The sequence below is a fragment of the Dipodomys ordii genome, unplaced genomic scaffold, assembly GCF_000151885.1.
Source record: "Dipodomys ordii isolate 6190 unplaced genomic scaffold, Dord_2.0 Scaffold2, whole genome shotgun sequence".
In the NCBI taxonomy this organism is placed as follows: Eukaryota; Metazoa; Chordata; class Mammalia; order Rodentia; family Heteromyidae; genus Dipodomys; species Dipodomys ordii.
Genome location: NW_012267218.1, coordinates 2,078,490 through 2,099,266, shown reverse-complemented (window position 1 = coordinate 2,099,266; position 20,777 = coordinate 2,078,490). Strand labels below are relative to the sequence as shown.

Sequence of the window (20,777 nt, the reverse complement as noted above, 5' to 3'; positions counted from 1 at the left end):
AAGGAAAGATTTCATCAGAGAGGGTCTAGAACCTACCTCCTGCCCTCTTCCAAACAGTATTTTCTACAGCAGAACTTGGCAGAGTCAAATCCCCCTGGAGGTGATAGAAACAGGCATTTAGGCAGTTACTGGCTGATGACTAGCAGTGCAGCCATTAACACCTGAGGAGAAAGCCCAGGAACATAGCCTTCTGCTGTGTAACAGCAGGGAGTCTCACGCTGAATGTACACCTAGGCAGGAAAGTCTGTGAGACTCTTATTTCCAACAAAAACTAGACTCAGAAAAGGCCAAAGTGGTGCTGTGGCTCAAGTGCCAAGCACTAGCCTTGACACAAAGAGGCTTAGGGACAGTGCCCAGGACCTGGACCAGAAAAAAATTATTTGCTTAGCCAGGCACTGGTGGCTCACACCTGTAATCTTAGCAACTCAGGAGGTGAGATCTGAGGATCGCAATTCAAAGCCAGCCTAGGCAGGAAAGTCCCTGAGACTCTTATCTCCAATAATCCACCAAAAAACAAAACAAAACAAAAACAACAAAAAAATGGAGCTGGGGCTGGGAAGGTGCTCAGTGGTAAAGTGCTTGCTTTGCATGCCTGAGGCCTTGGGTTCGATTCCTCAGCACCACATAAGCAAAAAGAAAAAAGCCGGAAGTGGCACTTTGGCCCAAGGGGTAGAGTGCTAGCCTTGAGCTGAAGAGCTGAGGGACAGTGCCCAGGCCCAGAGTTCAGGCCCCACGACTGGACCCGCCCCCCACCCCAAAAAAAAAATTGGAGCTATGGCTTAAGTAGTAAATTGCTAGCCTTGAGCAAAAGTATCTCAGGGACAGTGCCCAGGCCTTGAGTTCAAACCCCAGGGATTAGCACAAAAAAAAGAGAAGGAAGGAAGGAAGGAAGAAAGGAAAAGAATCTTTGTTTATATTGTAAATTGAAATATAATTAACATGTCTTAAAATTCACTCATTTAGAGTATACAAGATGGTGGTTTTTAGTCTTTTACAAACTAGTATAGCCATCACCACTAAGTGATTCCAGAATATTCTTTCTTTCTCAATAAGAAACCCCACACCTCTTAGCAGTTGCCTTCCCTGTTCCCTTCATCCCCATGCCTGCCGAACTCCAATTTGCCATGTGTGTCTGGCTCTAATGGTTTCTAATGGTGCCCGGGACTGTGTAGAGATGGATTCTAATGCTGTCTCCCTCAGGCTGGGTTAGGATTCAGCAGAGGAGAGCTGGTGCTGTTTCTATCCCAGCAGCCCTCTTTCCTCCTTCCTCAAGACTTTTCCCGACAGCAGCTGAGCTCAGGAAGGGCCCGTGTCAGGGGCCGGCTGGGGGCTGTAAGAAGCCCTTCGTGACCCATCAACAGGGATATCTTTGTGGGAGCTTTGTACTCTGTGTAAGTTACAACTACTTTCTTGGCTTTGGGCTTTCCTTTGCCATGTGGGTCAGGGCTGCTATGAGGCTTTTTTCATTGATGCCCTTGGAGTATCATTTGCATCTGTTCAGTTTTCTTCTGTGAAACAAAGACCTTCGGTTGTATTCTTCCCTCGCTTGTATAGAGCATAGAGTACGACGTGCTGTTACAACAGGAGCACACATCGCATCACATTAGCCTGGTCCTTGCCCTTTCAGATTAGAAGTGTGAACTCACAGGGGCACAGATGGAGGGACAAATGGTGAACAAATGCTGCAGTGGTGTTCGTTAAACATTGTGTTGAAAATGAACTATAACACTTGTGGATGTGACAGGAGGGAAAAACTGGGGGAGAGCGAGGGAAGGGGTGATCCTGCCCCTAAGGAAACACACGCATCACCTGACTTACGTAACTGTTATCCTCTGTACATCACCTTTATAATAACAATAAAAATGAGGAAACGTGAATTCACCTTCCAAGGGCCAGTGTTTCTCATCACTTACTCTTTATTGAGCACATAGCCTCCTGGGCACTGTAGAGTAAAATATGAAATGGTTGTGGTAAGTAGCTTCTAATCCTGGCAGGACTCTTCAGGGCATAAAGCTATAAGATCAGCTCCAACAATTAGTTTTCCATTCCAGGAGGAGTGAGTTTGTCAAGAAAGAATTTGGGCTGACTAGCTGGGATCTTGCCTTCCCACCTGTTCATTAACTCACAAATACGTATTAAGCACTGAGTTCTTGGCAGCTTCTATTCTATGTATCTGGGCTTTGTTAGTCAGCAAAACAGATGGGAATTCGAGTCCTCAAAAGCTTACCTATGTTCTGCAAAAAAGGAGAGACACTTAGTGTGCCGTCCTCAAGGCCAGACATGCCGGATGGAGCCCGGAGGAGGGGATGCACCACAGAGGTGAGGCTTGCAGGGTGGGCTAGGGCATGGGCAGGGACACAGGGAAGGGGGTGGCAGGCAGGGGGCTCCTGGCTGGCCCTTCTGTCTGACAGCACTCAGCCGCCATCTTCATGAACCACATTCCAAAGGGCAGGGTTGGAAGAAGTTACTGACCTGTTGAGGTTATCTTGAAAATCCATGTTTCATTAATCTGCCGGATGCTGCTGCTGGACGTCATTTTCAGATACCATAGCCATGAAGCAAACAGTTCTTTTGGATTCCGAACCAGGCTCCGGGTAGAAGAAGCCAGTGCTGCACCCAGTCCATGCCCAGGCACCTGGGGTCTCCCCTGGGCCATCTGAGGGTGTGCGAGAGACTTTGGCACTGGCTGACAGCTTCATGTTTCATACTGTAGAAAGAAGGGTGAGACCTGCAGGTCTGAGAGACAGTAAATAGAAAGAATTCTCCTACCTCAGTTTTTTTTTTTGGCAGGGGGGGAGGGTCTGGTTGTGGGGCCTGAACTTGGCCTGGGCGCTGTCCCTCAGCTCTTCAGCTCAAGGCAAGCGCTCTGCCGCTTGAGCCACAGTGCCACTTCCGGTTTTCTGGTTGTTTATTGGAGATAAGAGTCTCATGGACTTTCCTGCCGGAGCTGGCTTTGAACTGTGATCCTCAGATCTCAGCCTCCTGAGTAGCTACAATTACAGGTGTGAGCCAGTGGCGTCCAGCCTGCCTCAATTTTTAACAGTACTAGGGGTTTTCAACTCAGGGCCTCACCCTTGCTCTTCTAGCATTCTACCACTTGAGTCACACCCCCAGCCTCCATATTCTTGTTAAATAACAAAAATAGACTGAACAGGAACACAGTGCATACTTGGGGGAGATGGGGCTGAACTGGGGCTTGAACTTGGGGCCTTGGTGCTGTCTCTTAGCTTTTTTGCTCAAAGCTGGCACCTCTACTACTTGAACCATCGTTCCACTTCCAGTTTTTTTTGGTGGTTTAATGGAGATTAGAATTAAATGGACCTTTTTGCTTGAGCTTTAAATTGCTGTCCTCAGATCTCAGCCTTTCTGATTGGCTAGGATTACAGTACCTGGCAAGAGAGCTAGTTTAGTTTTGAAAGAATCTTCTAAAGTCCCTTTAGTGAATAGATAGCATGGTGTGAGAAAAGGACGGAGGAGACAGAGATAGGAAGTAAATTGCATAGTGTAGAGGCCGGTGCAGGCATTTGAGAAAAGGGTCTGCTTGAAGCCACCAAGTCCTGTCCATATTTGGTCACATACTCTTCTTTACTGAAGCAAGTGTCAGAGTGGAGGTGACTGGGTCCAGAGACTGGAAGGTACGGGTGCCCACCCATTTGCTGGAGCCAACTAGCAGAGGCCACATCAAAGAGGGGCAAAGAGCCTGGGCTGAAAAGCTGGCAGTGTGTGGCTTGATCCTGATTCTTTCTGTGCAGCATTCGAAATTTTTCATTATAAAAGTTCACACTTTGCCTGGTGCCGGTGGCTCACGTCTGTAATCCTAGCTGCTCAGGAGACTGAGATCTGAGGATCTCGGTTCAAAGCCAGCCCGGGCAAGAAAGTCCGTGAGACTCTTATCTCCAATGAACCACCAGAAAACTGGAAGTGGCAATATGGCTCAAGTGGTAGAGTGCTAGCTTTGAGCTGAAGAGCTGAGGGACAGTGCCAAGGCCCAGAGTTCAAGCCCCACAACTGACACCCCCCCCCAAAAAAATAGTACACACTTACTGAATAATATCCAAAAAATAAAGAGAAGCCATTATACCACTATCTGAAGTCACTTAATACACGATTCAGATAAGTGTTGTTGGCAAATACTAAGAATGATGAGTCCATTATTATTGCATATTTATCAATGGAAGTATAATTTTAATTAAATCTAATATTTCCTAAGGAAACTTACTTCACTGCTTTTTACCTTACACATTTTTTGTTGTTGTTGTTGTTTTGTTGTTTTTTTTTGGTCCGGTCGTGGGGCCTGAACTCTGGGCCTGGGCACTGTCCTTCAGCTCTTCAGCTCAAGGCGAGCGCTTTACCACTTGAGCCACAGCACCACTTCTGGCTTTTTCTTTTTGCTTATGTGGTGCTGAGGAATTGAACCCAGGACCTCAGGCATGCAAGGCAAGCGCTCTACCACTGAGCCACCTTCCCAGCCCCATCTACCTTACACATTTTTATTTACTGACCTCGGGCTCAGCTGACCGCTGTCCCAGCTGGATCTTTGTGGCTCGTTTTAGGAGTGTCCGTTTGCTCATCAGTGGAACTTAGAGGTGGCAAGAAGACATCCTTGCAAAGAAACAGATCCTCAGGTACAGGACTCGCGCCTGTGCCTGTGCCAGCCCCAGCCCTGGCACCTCGGTGCCTGTCTCAGCTTTGTACAGAGACCTGCACCCTGTGCTGCTCATGGTGTGCTGTGATGGCACCCTGCAGGCCACAGTTGTGTGCAGTTCTGAGTCAGAGTGAATCAGGTCTGGTGTACAAGGGTAACGGGCAGAGACAGGCGCTCCGGGTCCTGTGGGCATGTTCTCCTGGCTTTACCACATCCATAGTAGAGTGATGCCATTGTCTGGGAGTGTGTCGCCTACAAGTACCGCTGTGGTAACTGGAGGCACATAGTGCTCCCCACATGCGCACTGCGTGCTGCAGGGCCACCTGGAAGGTCAAGAAGTTCACTGAGAAGGAAAATTAAGTGAGAATGGATATTGCTTTGGCTGAAAGACAGTGAATGATGTATAATGTTTGAAGTTACAACAGAGCAAAGTATTGTGTGTGTGAGAGAGAGAGAGAGGGAGAGAGAGAGAGAGAGAGAATTGTGGGGCGTGGGCACTATCTCTGAGCTTCCTTTGCTCAAAGTTAGCATCTGCCATTTTAGCCATCATTCCACTTCCCACTTTTGTGGTAGCTTTATTTGGATTTTCCTTCCCAGGCTAATTTTGAACTGCAGTCCTTAAATTGCACCCTCCTCAGTAGTTAGGATTGCAGACGTGCACACCAGCACCCACCTAGTATGTATATCTTACAGAACTTAGAAAAGTTTTTGTTTTTTGGTTTTTTGGTGTTTGGTCGTTTCTGGGGCTTGAACTCTGGGCCTAGGTGCTGTCCCTCAGCTCTTTAGCACAAGGCAAGAGCTCTACCACTTAAGCTACAGCACCACTTCCTGTGGTTAATTGGAGACGAGTTTCATAGACTTACCTGCCCAGGCTGGCTTTGAACCTCAATCCTCAGATCTCAGCCTCCTGAGTAGCTAGGATTACAGATGTGAGCCACCAGCACCCAGCTTTGAAAACAGTTTATTAGTTACACTTTTTATAAAGTATTTTGAGCAGTAGCATTAATAGTAGAAGTAAGGAAGCTGTGTAGTCATGTCTACTTCTATCATAGAAGTAGGAAATAGGATCGTTTCTTTACGTTAAAACTGAAAGCCTGCTGCTTAGGGACTTTTTGCCTGAGCAAGCTATGCAAACTGTTTGCTTTTTTTTGTTTTTTTTGCATGGAATAACAGGATACTACTCTGTTTTCCCTCCCCTTTCCTACCCACCCCTCCCTTTCCCTTCCTTTTTCTTCCCTTCCCTTCTCGCTCTTTCTCTCCCCACCCTCCCATCTCTTCTCTCTTTCTCTCTCTCCTGTCTCTGTCCCACCCCTCTCTCTCTCCCCCCCTCTCATATTTTTGCCTGTGTGCTTGAACTTAGGGTCTAGGCATGGTCCCTGAGCTTCTTTTGCTCAAGGCTAGCACTCTGTCACTTGAGCCACAGCTACACTTCCGACTTTTTGCTGGTTAATTGGCAATAAGAGTTTCGTGGACTTTCCTGCCTGGGCTGGCTTTGAACCACAGTCCTCAGCTTTCAGTCTCCTGAGTAGCTAGGATTACAGGTGTGTGCTACCTGTGCCTGACTTGGCACTCTATTTATTTATTTATTTATTGCTGTTTCTCTCCTGGCAGAATTTTATTTTCCAAAAATGGAATCGAGTAAAAAGATGGAGTCTGCTGGCGCCCTGCACCCCAACCCACCACTGAAGCTGCAGTCTGACCGTGGCACCGGAGCTGTGTTTGTCCCGGACCAGGGAGGCTACAAGGAGAAGTTTGTGAAGACAGTGGAGGACAAGTACAAATGTGAGAAGTGCCGCCTGGTGCTGTGCAACCCCAAGCAGACCGAGTGTGGACACCGGTTCTGTGAGAGCTGCATGGCCGCCCTGCTCAGGTGGGTGCGTGCATGCCTTCTGTTGCTGGACCAGAGCCCCTGTGGCCTCTCCCCTCCCACTGGTTACTTCGTGCTCTCAAAAGGAAACCTTGGGCTGGGAAGGTGGCTCAGTGGTAGAGTGCTTGCCTTGCATGCTTGAAGCCCTGAGTTCAATTCCTGAGCACCACATAAACAGAAAAAGGCAGACGTGGTGCTGTGGCTCATGTGGTAGAGCACTAGCCTTGAGCTAAGGAGCAGAGAGACAGCACCCAGGCCCAGAGTTCAGGCCCCACCACTGACCAAAAAAAAAAAAAGTAAACCTTAGGCCGAGTGCTGGTGGCTTCTGTCTATAATCTGATCTCAGGAGGCTGAGATCTGAGGATTATGGTTCGAAGCCAGCCTGGGCAGGAAAGTCTGTGAGAATCTTATGTCCAGTTAATTACAAAAAAAAAACAAACCCACAAATGAAGGTGTGACTTAAAGTGTTCAAGCGTTAGCCTTAAGCTAACACTTAAGCACTGGCATAAAAAAGAAAAGAGTAAAACCTTGTAGGCTTCTATCCCTGAGGATGTAAGACTCAGAGCCTAGCTTAGAAAGCTCTAGGGAGGCTCAGGATCTGCACACACCTTCCTGCGGCTCTGTGTGCCCTTCCTCCGCATACCACGAATTGCTTCCTCAAGCTGCTCCCAAAAAGTCTCTCCCCCAGCAGTGTCAGCCATGCTGACCATGAAGCATGGTGACCTCTGTGTATTACTGCGTCTTGCTTGAGAAGGCCCGGGTGTTGTGGGGAGTTGACAGTAAGTCGTTAAAATGTTAGAGTTCTGCTAGTCCATGTGGAGGGTGGTCATGGTCAGCTCGAGGAAAGGCAGGTCTCTCACCTATGCAGAATTCAGACTGCACATGCACACAGAGCATGCCTCCCTCACCAGCTGAGTCCTGATGCTGCCACGATCACAGAGGCTAACTGAGGTGTGCTGACAGAGATAGCACTGGCTAAGGAAGCATCTTCCTCATCGTGATTTGTCAGGCATTGTGCTGGGTGCTGAGTCACTGCAGGATGCACTTTGCAAGGTTGCTACCCTCAGAGCACAGTGGTCTGGGAGGCCACCCCGCTCTCCCCCCCACTGGCTAATCACACTTGGGCTGTCTCGAGCCCTCAGCTGATCATAGCAGTCTGTCTTCTCCTCCATCATCCACTTGCACCTCCACCTCAGTCTTCCTGCTGTGATCTTATCCTCTTGGCTGTGTGCACTTGAGGATGAGAGGCGTGAGGCAGGCTTAGTGCTGGTACCATGGACTCAGCTCCTGATTTCTCCCTAGTCAGCTGTGCCATAAGAGAGGTCTGCTGGCAGCCCAAGGCAGGGAGGCTGGCTGGGAGTGAGCAGTAGACATTAGACTGATACACCGTGAAGACAGTTTGCTGTAGAGTACACGAGGCAGGAGCACCCTGAGCTCCCAGTACCTGTGAGTATCAGAAGCACTCCTTAGCAGCTGGTGTGGCATCTGGTAGAACACGTCACGGTCGTGTGCATAGACAGAGCTTTCCACATAGGACTGAACTAGGCTACTGTGCTGTATAGCTTCCTTTGTTTTTGTTTTGTTTTTTGGGTCCGATCGTGGGGCCTGAACTCTGGGCCTGGGCGCTGTCCCTCAGCTCTTCAGCTCAAGGCTAGTGCTCTACCACTTGAGCCACAGTGCCACTTCTGGCTTTTTTTTTTTTTTTGGGGTCCGGTAGTGGGGCCTGAACTCTGGGCCTGGGCGCTATCCTTCAGCTCAAGGCTAGCGCTCTACCACTTGAGCCACAGCGCCACTTCCGGCTTTTTTCTTTTTACTTATGTGGTGCTGAGGAATCGAACCCAGGGCCTTGAGCATGCAAGGCAAACGCTCTACCACTGAGCCACCTTCCCAGCCCCATAAACTGATTTTTTTTTTAACTGACAGTTGTTGATTCTTTTTCTGCCTGTAGAGTTGGGAAATGCCTAAGGACTAAGGTGCTGTACACTATGTTGTTAGAAAGAGCAAGTGAACCTTTTTCAAAGGGAACATAAATTTTTAAATGGGGTTTAATTTCAAAGCCCTGGCAGGTTTTTATGTCCAAGGAGAACCATTTAATCGAAATTGACCTTCATGATACATATTAAAAACTTACTTTCCGGTGGAAAAAAATGAGTTATAAGCAGCATAACCTCAGGAGAAGAAACCAAAATCTGTTTACAAATCACCCCAAAGTGTGGTTTGTGTCACAGTTGGTTTGACTTAGCTAGCACCCAGTGGGAATGTTGCCAGTTCCTTTGGTAGGAGGAGGACTACACACTGCAGCCTCCTGCTTAGCTCTGATTCCCGTGTCTCCAGCATGTCTGTGAGCTGCTTAGCTCTGACTCCTGTGTCTCCAGCGTGTCTGAGAGCTGATTAGCTCTGACTCCTGTGTCTCCAGCATGTGCTGTGAGCTGCTTAGCTCTGACTCCTGTGTCTCCAGCGTGTGCTGTGAACTGATTAGCTCTGACTCCTGTGTCTCCAGCATGTCTGAGAGCTGCTTAGCTCTGACTCCTGTGTCTCCAGCATGTCTGTGAGCTGCTTAGCTCTGACTCCTGTGTCTCCAGCATGTGCTGTGAGCTGCTTAGCTCTGACTCCTGTGTCTCCAGCATGTCTGTGAGCTGCTTAGCTCTGACTCCTGTGACTCCAGCGTGTGCTGCTGCCCACCCTTTGGCCCAGGTTACAGCGTTCTGGGAACATGGATAATCCAAAGTAATCTTCACCAATTTGGTGTAATTCATTTGTTTTAGGTTTATCTAATAAGAGATAGTAGTTAATGTTATATGAATTAAATTATATCTCAGTGGAAACAATACCTTTGTTCTACTTGTAGAAATTAAGATGGTCCTAATGTTTCCTGAGGTCCACTCTGGACCTCAGATTTTTTTTTCTTTTTTCTTTTGGTCAGTCCTGGGCCTGGACATTTTTCCCTGCGCTCCTCAGCTCAAGGCAAGCGCTCTACCACCACAGCTCCACTTCTGGTTTTCTAGTGGTTTATTGGAGATAAGAGTGTCACGGACTTTCCTACCCGGGCTGCCTTTGAGCTGCGATCCTTAGATCTCAGCCTCCTGAGTAGTTAGGATGACAGGAGTGAGCCACCGGTGCCTGGCTGGACTTCAGCTCTTTATAAAGTGGTTTTGCCTTGTCCAATATATCAGATGTGATGGAAATAACTGAAAAAACCATCTTTCCATTACAGGTGTTTAAGGATAACTGCTGCAAGAGAGAAATTCTGGCCCTTCAGATCTATTGTCGGAATGAAAGCAAAGGTTGTGCAGAGCAGTTAATGCTGGGACATCTGCTGGTAAGACCCGACAGACACCAGAGGCTTTGACACTAGGAGAACAGGTCACCCACCTCATCCAGCTAATGACCTAGCCAGGCAGGATGATACCTTAAGGGCTACGTTTGCTATATTCTTTTAGAACACAGCCATACAGAAATTGGTCCCGTCCCCAGATGTGCAGTCTCATTTTCATGACATCATTGGCAGACACCTAGTTAGAATAGAGAGGAGTTTGAGCTAGATTTATTAATATCATATTTTATCCTGGTAGAGTGTTTGAATTAGAGTGAAACGAAGTTCTTTGTAGTGTTCTACCATTGTCTTAATCTGGAAGAATTGACTGTGCTTGTGGGCCACAGCATGGTGTGCCCCGCTCCGCTGTGAAGAGCTGGCTGGTCTGATGGCACACTGCAAACATGCCGTGTAGTCTCACTGTGTGGAGGTTAGCATCTGGCAGTTCAGACTTTTTGTGTGTGTCAGTTAAGAACTTGTGGTTTCCTCTACAGGTGCACCTAAAAAATGAGTGCCAGTTTGAGGAGCTTCCCTGCGTGCGTGCAGCCTGCAAAGAAAAAGTACAGAGGAAGGACCTGCGTGATCATGTGGAGAAGGCCTGTAAATACCGGGAGGCCACGTGTAATCACTGCAAGAGCCAAGTCCCAATGATCACGCTGCAGGTGTGGTATTGCCCGGTCCACCTCCCTCTGATCAGCTCAGATGCAGCTCCTCGCTTCTCCACAGAGCGGCTGGCTTTTAAGTGATGATTCTAGCGGGAATAAAGAGATAGATGGGACTAAATAGCAATTTTCATCTAACTTTATTTCAGAGTAAAGCTGTATTTGTTTTGCCTATTTTGATTTATATAATTAACATTTTCCATTGCCTTGATTGACTATCATTTGGGGCATCAAAAAAATGAAGAATGATTATTTCAAAAAAGGTAGAATTAGTAACTTGTCCCAGAGAATGGCCTCAAAATTTTGACAGATTGCTTTTCATCGTTGTGTGTCATAACCATCACTTGAAACAAGCTAATTTATCTTGCAGTGTGGAAGTGCAGCTGTCTGTCTTGGAGATGAGGGTTGGAAATGTTTACCTGCCTCATTCATTTTGGTGTGGTTCTGTACTGTGTGTATGAATTGGGATCATTTTAGCTTCCGTGTAAATGAAAGAGGAAAGAGGAGATGCAGAAGAGAAAGGTAGAGGACAAAACTGTACCCACTTGGTGGTCCCCACAAATACAGTGTCAGGAGCTGGTACATACTATGAAGAAGATCACCTGGCTTCTGGGAGGATTGGGGATCAGGGCTAGCTTCAGGGAGATTTTTCCCGAGAGCTCAGCGGTGAGGGAGCCCAGGATTTGGAGATGGGAGTAGACAGATATGAGGATAAGGATCAAGTACTGGATGGCCAGGGAGGTGGGTGTGGGAGGAAGAGAGCAGCCATATTGGGGTGTGTTGTGAGGTAGGGCAAGGGATTAGCTGATGATGGGAAGGGTGTGAATGGGGTGATGCCAGCACTCGGACCGTGGGGCAGAGTGTCTGTCATGGTGCTTCTTGGTGGGAGGTAACAGACTGGCAGAGGGAGTAAGAGAAGCAGGCTCTACGCCATGGGTGTATTTGAACTGGTAGTTTTGTGGCTAAGGGGCTGGAGCAAGAGGAGAGGAAGTTAGAGTTCACAGAAGTCTGGAAACAGCTGATTAAAGGAGACTAAGAGGAAGGTGTTCAGGTGCTGGGGAGTCTGGGTGGCAAGTACTGCTGAGATGCTGAGCAAGGGGACTGGACTTGGGAGGTGGTGACGGAGCCAGAGCTCAGCGCACCTGTTCAGCTCCTAGTGTACATTCCAGATCACAAGTTAGCAAAAGTCTGTTATTCTAGTCATTATGAATGTTTTGTTGGCCAGGCGCCAGTAGCTCATGCCTGTAATCCTAGCTGCACAGGAGGCTGAGATTTAAGGACCCCAGTTCAAAGCCAGCGTAAGAAGGAAAGTCCATGAGACTCTTATCTCTAATTAATCAGAAAAAGCTGGAAGTGGTGCTGTGACTCAAAGTGGTAGAGCACTAGCCTTGAACTGAAGAGCTCAGGGATAGTACCCAGGCCCAGAGTTCAAGCCCTATGACCAACCAAAAAATTTAAAAAAAACACAAAACAGACTTTTTTGGTGGTGGTAGTAGTTGTGGGGCTTGAACTCAGGGCCTGGGCACTGTCCCTAAGCTTTTTCACTTAAGGCTAATGCTCTGCCACTTTGAGCCACAGCACCACTTCCAGTTTTCTGTAAGTTAAGTGGAAATAAGAGTCCCATGAACTCTTCTCCCTGGGCTGGCTTTGAAACATGGTCGTCAGATGTCAACTTTGTGAGTAACTAGGATTATAGGTGTGAGCCACCAGCACCCAGCTTGTCACTAAGAATTTTTAAGAACTATGCCTTCCCCTTTGGGAAACATCAATAGTATTTATAATAATTGAGTCATTCCTCTAGTTGCTAACTTACAGAGAGATACATACCTAATGAACAATATTCCTGATCTTATACATATTAACATATTGTTCTTAAAGTTATATTTTGCTTCTTAGAAAAATGAAATATTTTTTCAATACTGAGGAATGAACTAGGGTCTTATGCATTCTGAGCCAAGCACTCTAGTCATACCCCCAGATACCCCTCCTTTTTGAGACAGGCTCAGTATTTTTGCCTGGACTGGGCTTGAACTCAGTATCATTCTGCCTCTGCCTTCTAAGTAGCTGTGATTATAGTCATGTCCCACTGCACCTGATCTAAAAATTGTTTGCAGAATATCATTTAGCAGTTAATTTTTGTTTGAGAAAGAATTATAGCTGGTACCAGTAGCTTATACCTGTAATCCTAGCTACTCAGGAGGCTGAGATCTGAGGATCGCAGTTCAAAGCCAGCCCGGGCAGGAAAGTCTGTGAGACTCTTCTAATATTTTTTTTTTGAGGGGGGGAGGGTCTGGTCATGGGGCCTGAACTCTGGGCCTGGGCGCTGTCCCTCAGCTCTTCAGCTCAAGGCTAGTGCTCTACCACTTGAGCCACAGCGCCACTTCTGACTTTTTTTCTTTTTTCTTTTTGCTTATGTGGTGCTGGGGAATCAAACCTAGGGCCTCATGCAAGTTAGACAAATATTCCATATAAATTTCATTATACTTTGTGACAACTGCCTACCGCCGTTATGGTGTTGGTAGTACAGTGTGTTTTAAGGCTTGGAGCTTTAACAAGCTTGTTTGACTCCTTCACACTCAATAATCCCTGCTGCTAACAAAATACTTGTGTGCTTCGTTCCTGTCCTGGGTGGAGCAGGTGCACACCCAGGTCCTCACACACCTAGCAAGGTGCTGTGGCCTCCCTGCCCTCAGCCTCCTCGGCTTGGTCTCTCAGCTTCAGCACACGTAAGCTCATCCTCTCAGGCCTGAACTTTATTTTTAAAAGAGCAGCAGACCTAGTGTATTTTGGTTGGTTGTGATCAGATGTACATTGACAAAGTATGCAAACGCTGGATGATTGCAGTTTATATGAAGATTTGTCAGCTGTTTCTAAGCTGTCTCATTTTGTGCCAGTGTGAGGCCTGCCTGGGCCAGGGTTTTGTTCCTCAGCTTTTCGTTCAAGGCTGGCACTCTACCACTTGTGCCCCAGTTCTGCCTCTGAGCTATGGGTGATTAATGGGAGATAAATCTCCAGACTTTCCTGCCCAAGGTGGCTTCAAACCAAGGCCTCAGATCTCAGCCTCCGGAATAGCTAGGATTAAAGACGTGACTAATGGTGCCTGGCTCTAAGCTTTTTTTTCCCTATAGGTTAGTGTTAGCAAAATTTGAAGTGTCAGAAAAAAAAATTGCCTGTATATTTAGCCTAGAAATAATCAAATATCAGTTTTTTCAAGGAGAGCTGTTAGTTTATGAAAAAGCTAGCTTTATGAAGACATCACACAGGAAAGTGCAACCACTGTGAGGTAGGTTTACCACCACAGCCCTTTGGAAGACAACTTAGCAATGCTTTGTTAGATTGGAACGTCATGTACACAACTCATTCGCAGTTCCTCTCCTGGATACTAGGAGAAACTATTGCACATGCCTATCAGGAAATCTGGGCAAGGGTCAGCAGGGTAGCAGACATCTGGAAACAGCTCAGATCTCTGTCAGAGGAGTGTGAGCCTCTTAAGTAAGTTTTAGAACTGCTCTCACATGTCTCTTTGCCATACTGCTTGTAGGCTTCTAATGAGAAATATAGTTGAAAAGCAGAATTTCTTCATAGTAGGAGAAAGACGCATCATTCACACAGTGCTGTCAAGAATGGAAGGTTCCTGGAAGTGGTGGTGGACATCTGTATTCCCAGAGCTTGGGAGGCGAAGGCAGGAGGATCAGGAAAGAATGGACTCTGGTGCCACATTCTCAGACTTTTGAGACCTCTGTATGTTGTAGAATTATTCGTACGTGTTTCTCTCCACCATCACTAGATGCAGTATGGCACAGAAAACTAAATGACCGCATGTGCACATAGCTAGCAGTGCCAGTCGGGGCCTGCCACCCCACACAGCAAGGCTAGCTTAAGAAGTATGGTGCTGGGCCAGCTCACTCTGTACTCCTGTGGTAGAATTGCATTGTAGAAGAATCCAGAATAACCAGAATGAAATAATACTGTCAGCCACACACACACACAAAACAAGTGATGCGGCTTGCCTTGTGTTAGAGTGGTACAGTGCTTGCCTTGTATGCATGAGGCCCTGAGTTCAATTCCTCAGTACCACATAGGCAGAAAAAGCCAGAAGTGGGACTGTGGCTCAAGTGGTAGAGCTCTAGCCTTGAGCTGAAGCGCTGAAGGACAATGCCCAAGGCCCAGAGTTCAGGCCTCACGACCAACCAAAAAAATGAAACATTTTTAAGGAAAAGAAGTAGAAAAAAATTCTTTAAATTGAGAGCTGGGCACCAGTGGCCCGCACTTATAATCCTGCCTACTCAGGATGCTGAGAACTAAGATTGCAATTTGAAGCCAGCCCAAGCAGAATGTCCATAAGACTCTTATCCCCAGTTTACCACCCAAAATATGGAGCTCCACCAAAAAAAATGGAGCTCCACCAAAAGTGGAGCAGTGTCTCAGGTGGTAGAGTGCCAGTTTAACAAAACAGCTCAGGGACAGTGCCCAGGCCCCAAGTTCAAAGTACCAGGACCAGCACCAAAATAAGTAAATAAAAGTTGAGGATTGTCTTAGTGATTGCTCCTTGAAACAAATGAGGATGAGAATAGGAGAGGATGGACAGGTGCGTGGTGGCTCTATGGATGGTCACTGTGTAGCTACACCTTCTACCTCCTGTACGTGCTGGGTGTACATCAGATTCCATTTAAACCAGATACGGTGGTGCATACCTGTAATGCTAACAAGGTGGGAGGTGAGGCAGAAAGACCATGAGCTCAAGACTAGCTTGAGCTACGCATTGAGACCTTGCCTCATAAAACAAAAACAAAAGTTTTTGTTTATAGATGTTTTTAGTTTATCAATATGCAGAATTCTTACAAACCAATAGACTAAATACGTGTATTAATATTCATTTTATTCTGGCTATTAATCATAGTGAACTCAGTTGGTGGCTTACCACAGTAGATGTGTATACTCTCACCTTTCTGAGTCTAGAAATGAGAAACCCACATGCTTCCAGGTGGCACATCTCTGCAAACTCTGAGGGAGATTCCTTGTCTCTTCCTAACCCCTGCTGGTTGCCAGCACCCCTACCTTCATCACTCTCCTCTGCCTCTGTATTCACATGACACTCTTTCTAAACAAGTCTTTGCCTCTTCTCCAGATGCTGCTCATCAGGTTTAGGGTCCAGCCTAATCCAGCATGTTTACACCTTCAGAGACCCTGTCTTTGTGACCAAATAAGGTCCCATTACTGAGGATCTGAATGGACATCAGTCTTAACTTGAGGGGGCACCTTTCAATGATTCCATCCACTACTGTAGACAGAAGCCTGAGAGGCACAAAGAATACCAACAATTCACCAATATTTTAAACATTACCAGAGAACTGCAGGCCCATTTGCTGCATTTTTTTTAACCTCTCGGGTTGCCAAATATTGAAAGGTATAGCATCGGCAGAGGGGTGTGGCACATACCCTCAGGAGGATGGCAGGCCACCGGTGTTACGTTAGTGGAGGGAAGTTGGGCACCTATCAAAATCCAACTTAAGGGCTGGAAAGGGGCTCAGTGGTAGAGCGCTTGCCTTGCATGCCTGAGGCCCTGGGTTCGATTCCTCAGCACCACATAAGCAAAAAGAAAAAAGTCCAAAGTTCAGGCCCCACAACTGACACCCCCCCCCAAAAAAAAAGCATATGACTGCATGCATAGCTTCCTTTAATCTACAGGGAGATGTCCACAGGGACTGATGTGTGTTGAGAGTTGACGTGTTTCCTTTTTCTCTGTAGAAACACGAAGACACGGAGTGTCCTTGTGTGGTAGTGTCCTGCCCTCACAAGTGCAGCGTGCAGACCCTGCTGAGGAGCGAGGTAAGGCACAGCCAGGGCTGGCGGGAGGAGCCTCCAGCGCCTCAGAATCCCCGAGCCCTGCTCACTCAGAGCACTCTGAAATAGGATCAGAGTTGGTTCTAGTTTTGCTTCTGAGCTTTTATTTCAAAATAAGACCTTTAAACTGCAGCGCTCTTAAAGTGAAAAGAGCTGTTTGGCTGTCGATTAGTCTCGCCTCCTGTGAACTCTGTAGGTGTTAGAGGGTGCTGATGACAACAGGTTAGAAGGAGGCAGGACACAAAGCTGCCGCGCCACCCTCAGTCCATCCTTGACTGGAACAGTGTCAGTGTTCACCGTTCAGGTTTCTGATGATATTAATGGGCTTGGAAGAATGTATTTTAGTTTTGAATTGACTTTGCTAGAAGCCTTCTCCATGAGGTCCCTTGCTAACCTCCGGCTGGGCGCCCTTGTCTGATTTCCTTAGGTATAGCTCAGGACTTGCCGACCAGGTTCTGGGAAATGGTGAGCTCAGCCCTGGCTGGCTCCCAGACCATCCTCAGAGCCTGGCTGGGTCTCTCAGCCATTGCTCCACGCAAGCCTCTTCCTTACTAATGGAGAGCCAGGTGTCCTCTAGACACAGCCTGGAGGAATGACTGCCTCACCTGTGGTAGACTGAGAAGTCCCAGTTCCAGCTTTATTCAGGTGCTGCCCCCATATTTAAGCCTCTGGGGGCAAGACCACACACCAAAAGCACATCCTGGAACTGCGGTTGAATTAGCCAAGTGCACAATTCCATGTCTTTAATACAGGTTTGGGTTTTTTTTTAAATTTCATTTCTTTTCCTGGGGCATCACAAGTGTTTTTACTGCCTCACTAGTATTAGAGCTGAATGAGGGGTTTTCCCTGTGGGATAAGGTGTATGTTTCCAGTCCCTCCTAGTCAATTAGAGGAGACATCAGGTTTGTGTTAGAATGGTCATGGAGATCTTTGAAAAGCTTTTGAGTAACCTGTGCTGGAAGGGAAAAGCCTTTTCGTGTGAAAGAAAAACTCACTCCAGTTATCTTGAGTCCTTGGAGTACTGGGGTGGTAGCATGTGAGCTTACTTTGAAAATCGGGGGATTTTTGTCTACTGTATTTAGGTGTGTGACCCAGTTGCATCCCTAATGCTTTCTATTTTTTGTGTTTCATGTAACTTTTGTTTATAGTCTTTAAATGTGCATTTCAATTTATGTTTCCTTTTCTTTCTTTTTTAATTCTGGCACTTCAGATAGCATGTCACATTTTGAACAATTTGTTCTAAAGAGACCTCAAGTTTAAGAAATGTAAATGTATCTGTATATTGGTATGTATGTGTGTACATGTGAGAAAACTATATTGACTGCCTCTAAGTGTAATAGGCAGATGATGCGTACACACCTGGATTTGATAAACACCCTTAACAATATAGCCCAGATGCTCTCTGTGCCCTGATATGTTTGAACATTTTCATGCAAACGTTTGTGCCACAACTCATGTCTCTTTCCCGTTGCAGTTGAGTGCACACTTGTCAGAGTGTGTCAATGCCCCCAGCACGTGTAGTTTTAAGCGCTATGGCTGCGTTTTTCAGGTCAGTATCCAACATCTGCCCTTCCCAGTCCCTGACGTACTGCTGTGAGAGAAAGTTCTGATGTTACCATTTTAACATGCACATGCTGGACTTCTTAGTCTCTATTGTGAAACTGAAACACCCTGCTGCGTGGGTGCAGCAGGCGTGGGTGTTGGCTTGCCAGGCCGGGGGGGTTTGAGACCCTGTGCTGAGGAAGAAGCCAGGACATGTGGAGAACTACAGCAAAACCAGCGAGTCGTGGGTAGTGCTGCTCTTGGTAGTGTTTCTACAGAAGCGGTAGCTGTTTCTTGACTACAGTGAATTATCACTGGACATAGTTTTAATGTCATGTGTGCCAGCACTCAGCTGTAAGCATCACACACACGTGGCCATAAATGTGTTTTGTTTTCTTGCCTGCACTGACTGATCCAAGTGGAGCGCAGAGCATAGAAACCATACCTACCCCGGGAATTGGGGGTGCTGCACACTGAGCCGGAGAAACCCGCTTCTGCATTTTAGTTGTTTAACTTGTCTGAAATGGTTAGTGAGTTAGGACTGAGTTTTCATTTAATTGTACATCTTAATCTTTACATTACTGAAAGGCAAAATATATCATTATGAAAGTATGGCATACTTAATTTTAAGTACCACTCATACATTATTATGAAGTCATAGAGACAGCTGGCATCATGGTATTGTCTGAGAAGTGCAATGCTGTAAGTAAGAGCATAGCTCCCCCTTGCTGTAGTCCCGGATGAGGTGGAGCCCTGTTAATGTCGTACGTAGTGCCATTCATTCTCTGTGTATGTGTATATGTATGCTGATATGGAGCAGTGCTTATATCAACATACATATATGGATATTCTATGTACAGAGTATATGTTTTGGAGATCATAGACATGCTTCCTCTGGCTTTTCAATTTTCCAGTATCAAAACAAATTGCATTCTCGTATTAAACATATGAAGTACTATTTAATGTGATTATCCTTGACTCTTTAATGGTCTACATCTTATGTACTCTGTAGATTGTTTATGTTTTTGTATGTAACTTTCTCAGTATACTCAGGCAGGGGAAGATCAGCAGCTTTTTGGGTGCAGTGAAGACATCAGTTAATACGCAGTTGCTCAGAATCCTTCTTGTTGTGCGTTCTCGGGACCACTGTCCCAGCACTCAGCTGTGACTGCAAGTTCCTGGACATTCTCTAATGATATTCAATGAGAAAATAATTTATAGAGGAACAGGAATGAGTTTAAAATGTGATTTCTTGACCTGGCAAATGGGAAATGTTGCTAAGACATGATTCAGCTGGAGGAAGGAGGCACGCAGGCTGGAAGCGGCTTTCTCTTGGTGTGGCAATCACAGCCAGAGCTAGGGGGCCCGGGGTGAGCGCACATGAAGACGCCTTTGTCCCGTGCGGTGCGGTGCGGTGCTGCCGTGGGAGCTGGAGGGACTGGCTCACTGGGACTTGCCTTTGCTCTCTCAGGGGACGAACCAGCAGATCAAGGCGCACGAGGCCAGCTCTGCAGTGCAGCATGTCAACCTGCTGAAGGAGTGGAGCAGCTCCCTGGAGAAGAAGGTACGGGGCCACCACGCCAGCTTCTCTGGGGCTGGCTAATTATGCACATTAATTATTTAAAGAAGGAGTCTTTTATAGTTATTAATAATTTGGAGATAAAACATGAAGAGATTATCAGTAAAGCCTTTGTGTGATCTTGGACTGACAAATGAAGATTTTTTTTTTTTTAGCTATCAAACAAAAATACAGTGTTTTTAAAAAAATTACTTTATTGTTATTTTAGAGGTGATATCCAAGGGGGTTACCTTTACATACGTCAGGTGATAAGTACATTTATTTCCTTGGGCTTTGTATCATCTGTTCCCTCATTCTGTCTCGTTCCCTCCTCCTCCTCTCTCCACCCAAGAGTTGGTAGTTCACTTTCCTCAATGTCCAATGCAGCGGGTGGGCCCTGGAGCTGCACATATTCACCCACTTTCCACTGGTCTGTGTCCCCCAGATGTGTACATGTATACACCGTAGATGAGATGAAGAACACAGAGTCATCTAAAAACAATAAGGCAAATTAAGAAAGGGTCCTTTGTTTCCTTATCTTTGGAGTTGTTTCAATGTATATATGATATACCTATGAGGAGGTTCTTGGGTATTATAGTTTGGTACTTTTCTCCTAAGACTGTCCTCTTTTGGTCTCACTGTGTATGGGTGTCTAGAATCCTGTATACTTGGTCATATCCTGTTGCATTTTAAATCTCACATCCACATATTAGGGAGACCATGTGCCATTTGCCTCTCTGATCTTGGCTTACCTCACTCAACATGATTTGTTCCGTCCATTTTCTTGCGCATGCCATTATTTATCCTTTCTAATGGCTGTGTAAAATCCATTGTATATAGGTACCACATTTTTTGGGTCCATTTGTCTATAGTGGGTCATCTGGGCGGTTTCCATGGTCTGGCCATTGTGAGCAGTGCAGCAGTGAACATGCATGTGCAGGTGTCTTTATCATATCCAGACTCATGATGCTCAGGGTAGATGCCTAGGAGTGGTGTGGCTGGGTCATAAGGAAGGTCTAGGTTTAGGTTTTGATGAACCTCCAGACTGCTGTCCAGAGTGATTGTGTCAGTTTACATTCCCACCAGCAGTGCACATCCCCTCCAGCATTTGTTGTCTGAATTCAGAATCTTGGCCAGTCTAATGGGTAAGATGGTATCTCACAGTTGGTTTGATTTGCATTTCCTTTACGGCTAAGGATGATGATATTTCCTCATGTGTGTATTTACCATTTTAACCTCTTTTTAGAAGACTGTCTTTAGCTCCCTTGCCCATTTAGCTTTTTGAAAAAGTTCATTAGATTTGGAAAGGATTAGTTTCTTTTTTTTTTTTTGGGTCCGGTCGTGGG

The 20,777-nt window shown here is 46.4% G+C and overlaps 1 protein-coding gene across 1 annotated transcript in view; it reads left to right on the top strand.

Moving 5' to 3' along the window:
- Positions 1 to 20,777, top strand: part of Traf3 (TNF receptor-associated factor 3) — a 65,203-nt gene that overhangs the window by 17,494 nt on the left and 26,932 nt on the right. The window contains exons 3-9 of the mRNA XM_013012965.1: positions 6,257 to 6,515; positions 8,929 to 9,052; positions 9,727 to 9,831; positions 10,320 to 10,487; positions 16,236 to 16,316; positions 17,806 to 17,880; positions 19,345 to 19,437. Coding sequence (XP_012868419.1) covers positions 6,274 to 6,515; positions 8,929 to 9,052; positions 9,727 to 9,831; positions 10,320 to 10,487; positions 16,236 to 16,316; positions 17,806 to 17,880; positions 19,345 to 19,437 — 888 coding nt within the window. The 5' untranslated portion in view covers positions 6,257 to 6,273. The remainder of the gene's footprint in view (positions 1 to 6,256; positions 6,516 to 8,928; positions 9,053 to 9,726; positions 9,832 to 10,319; positions 10,488 to 16,235; positions 16,317 to 17,805; positions 17,881 to 19,344; positions 19,438 to 20,777) is intronic.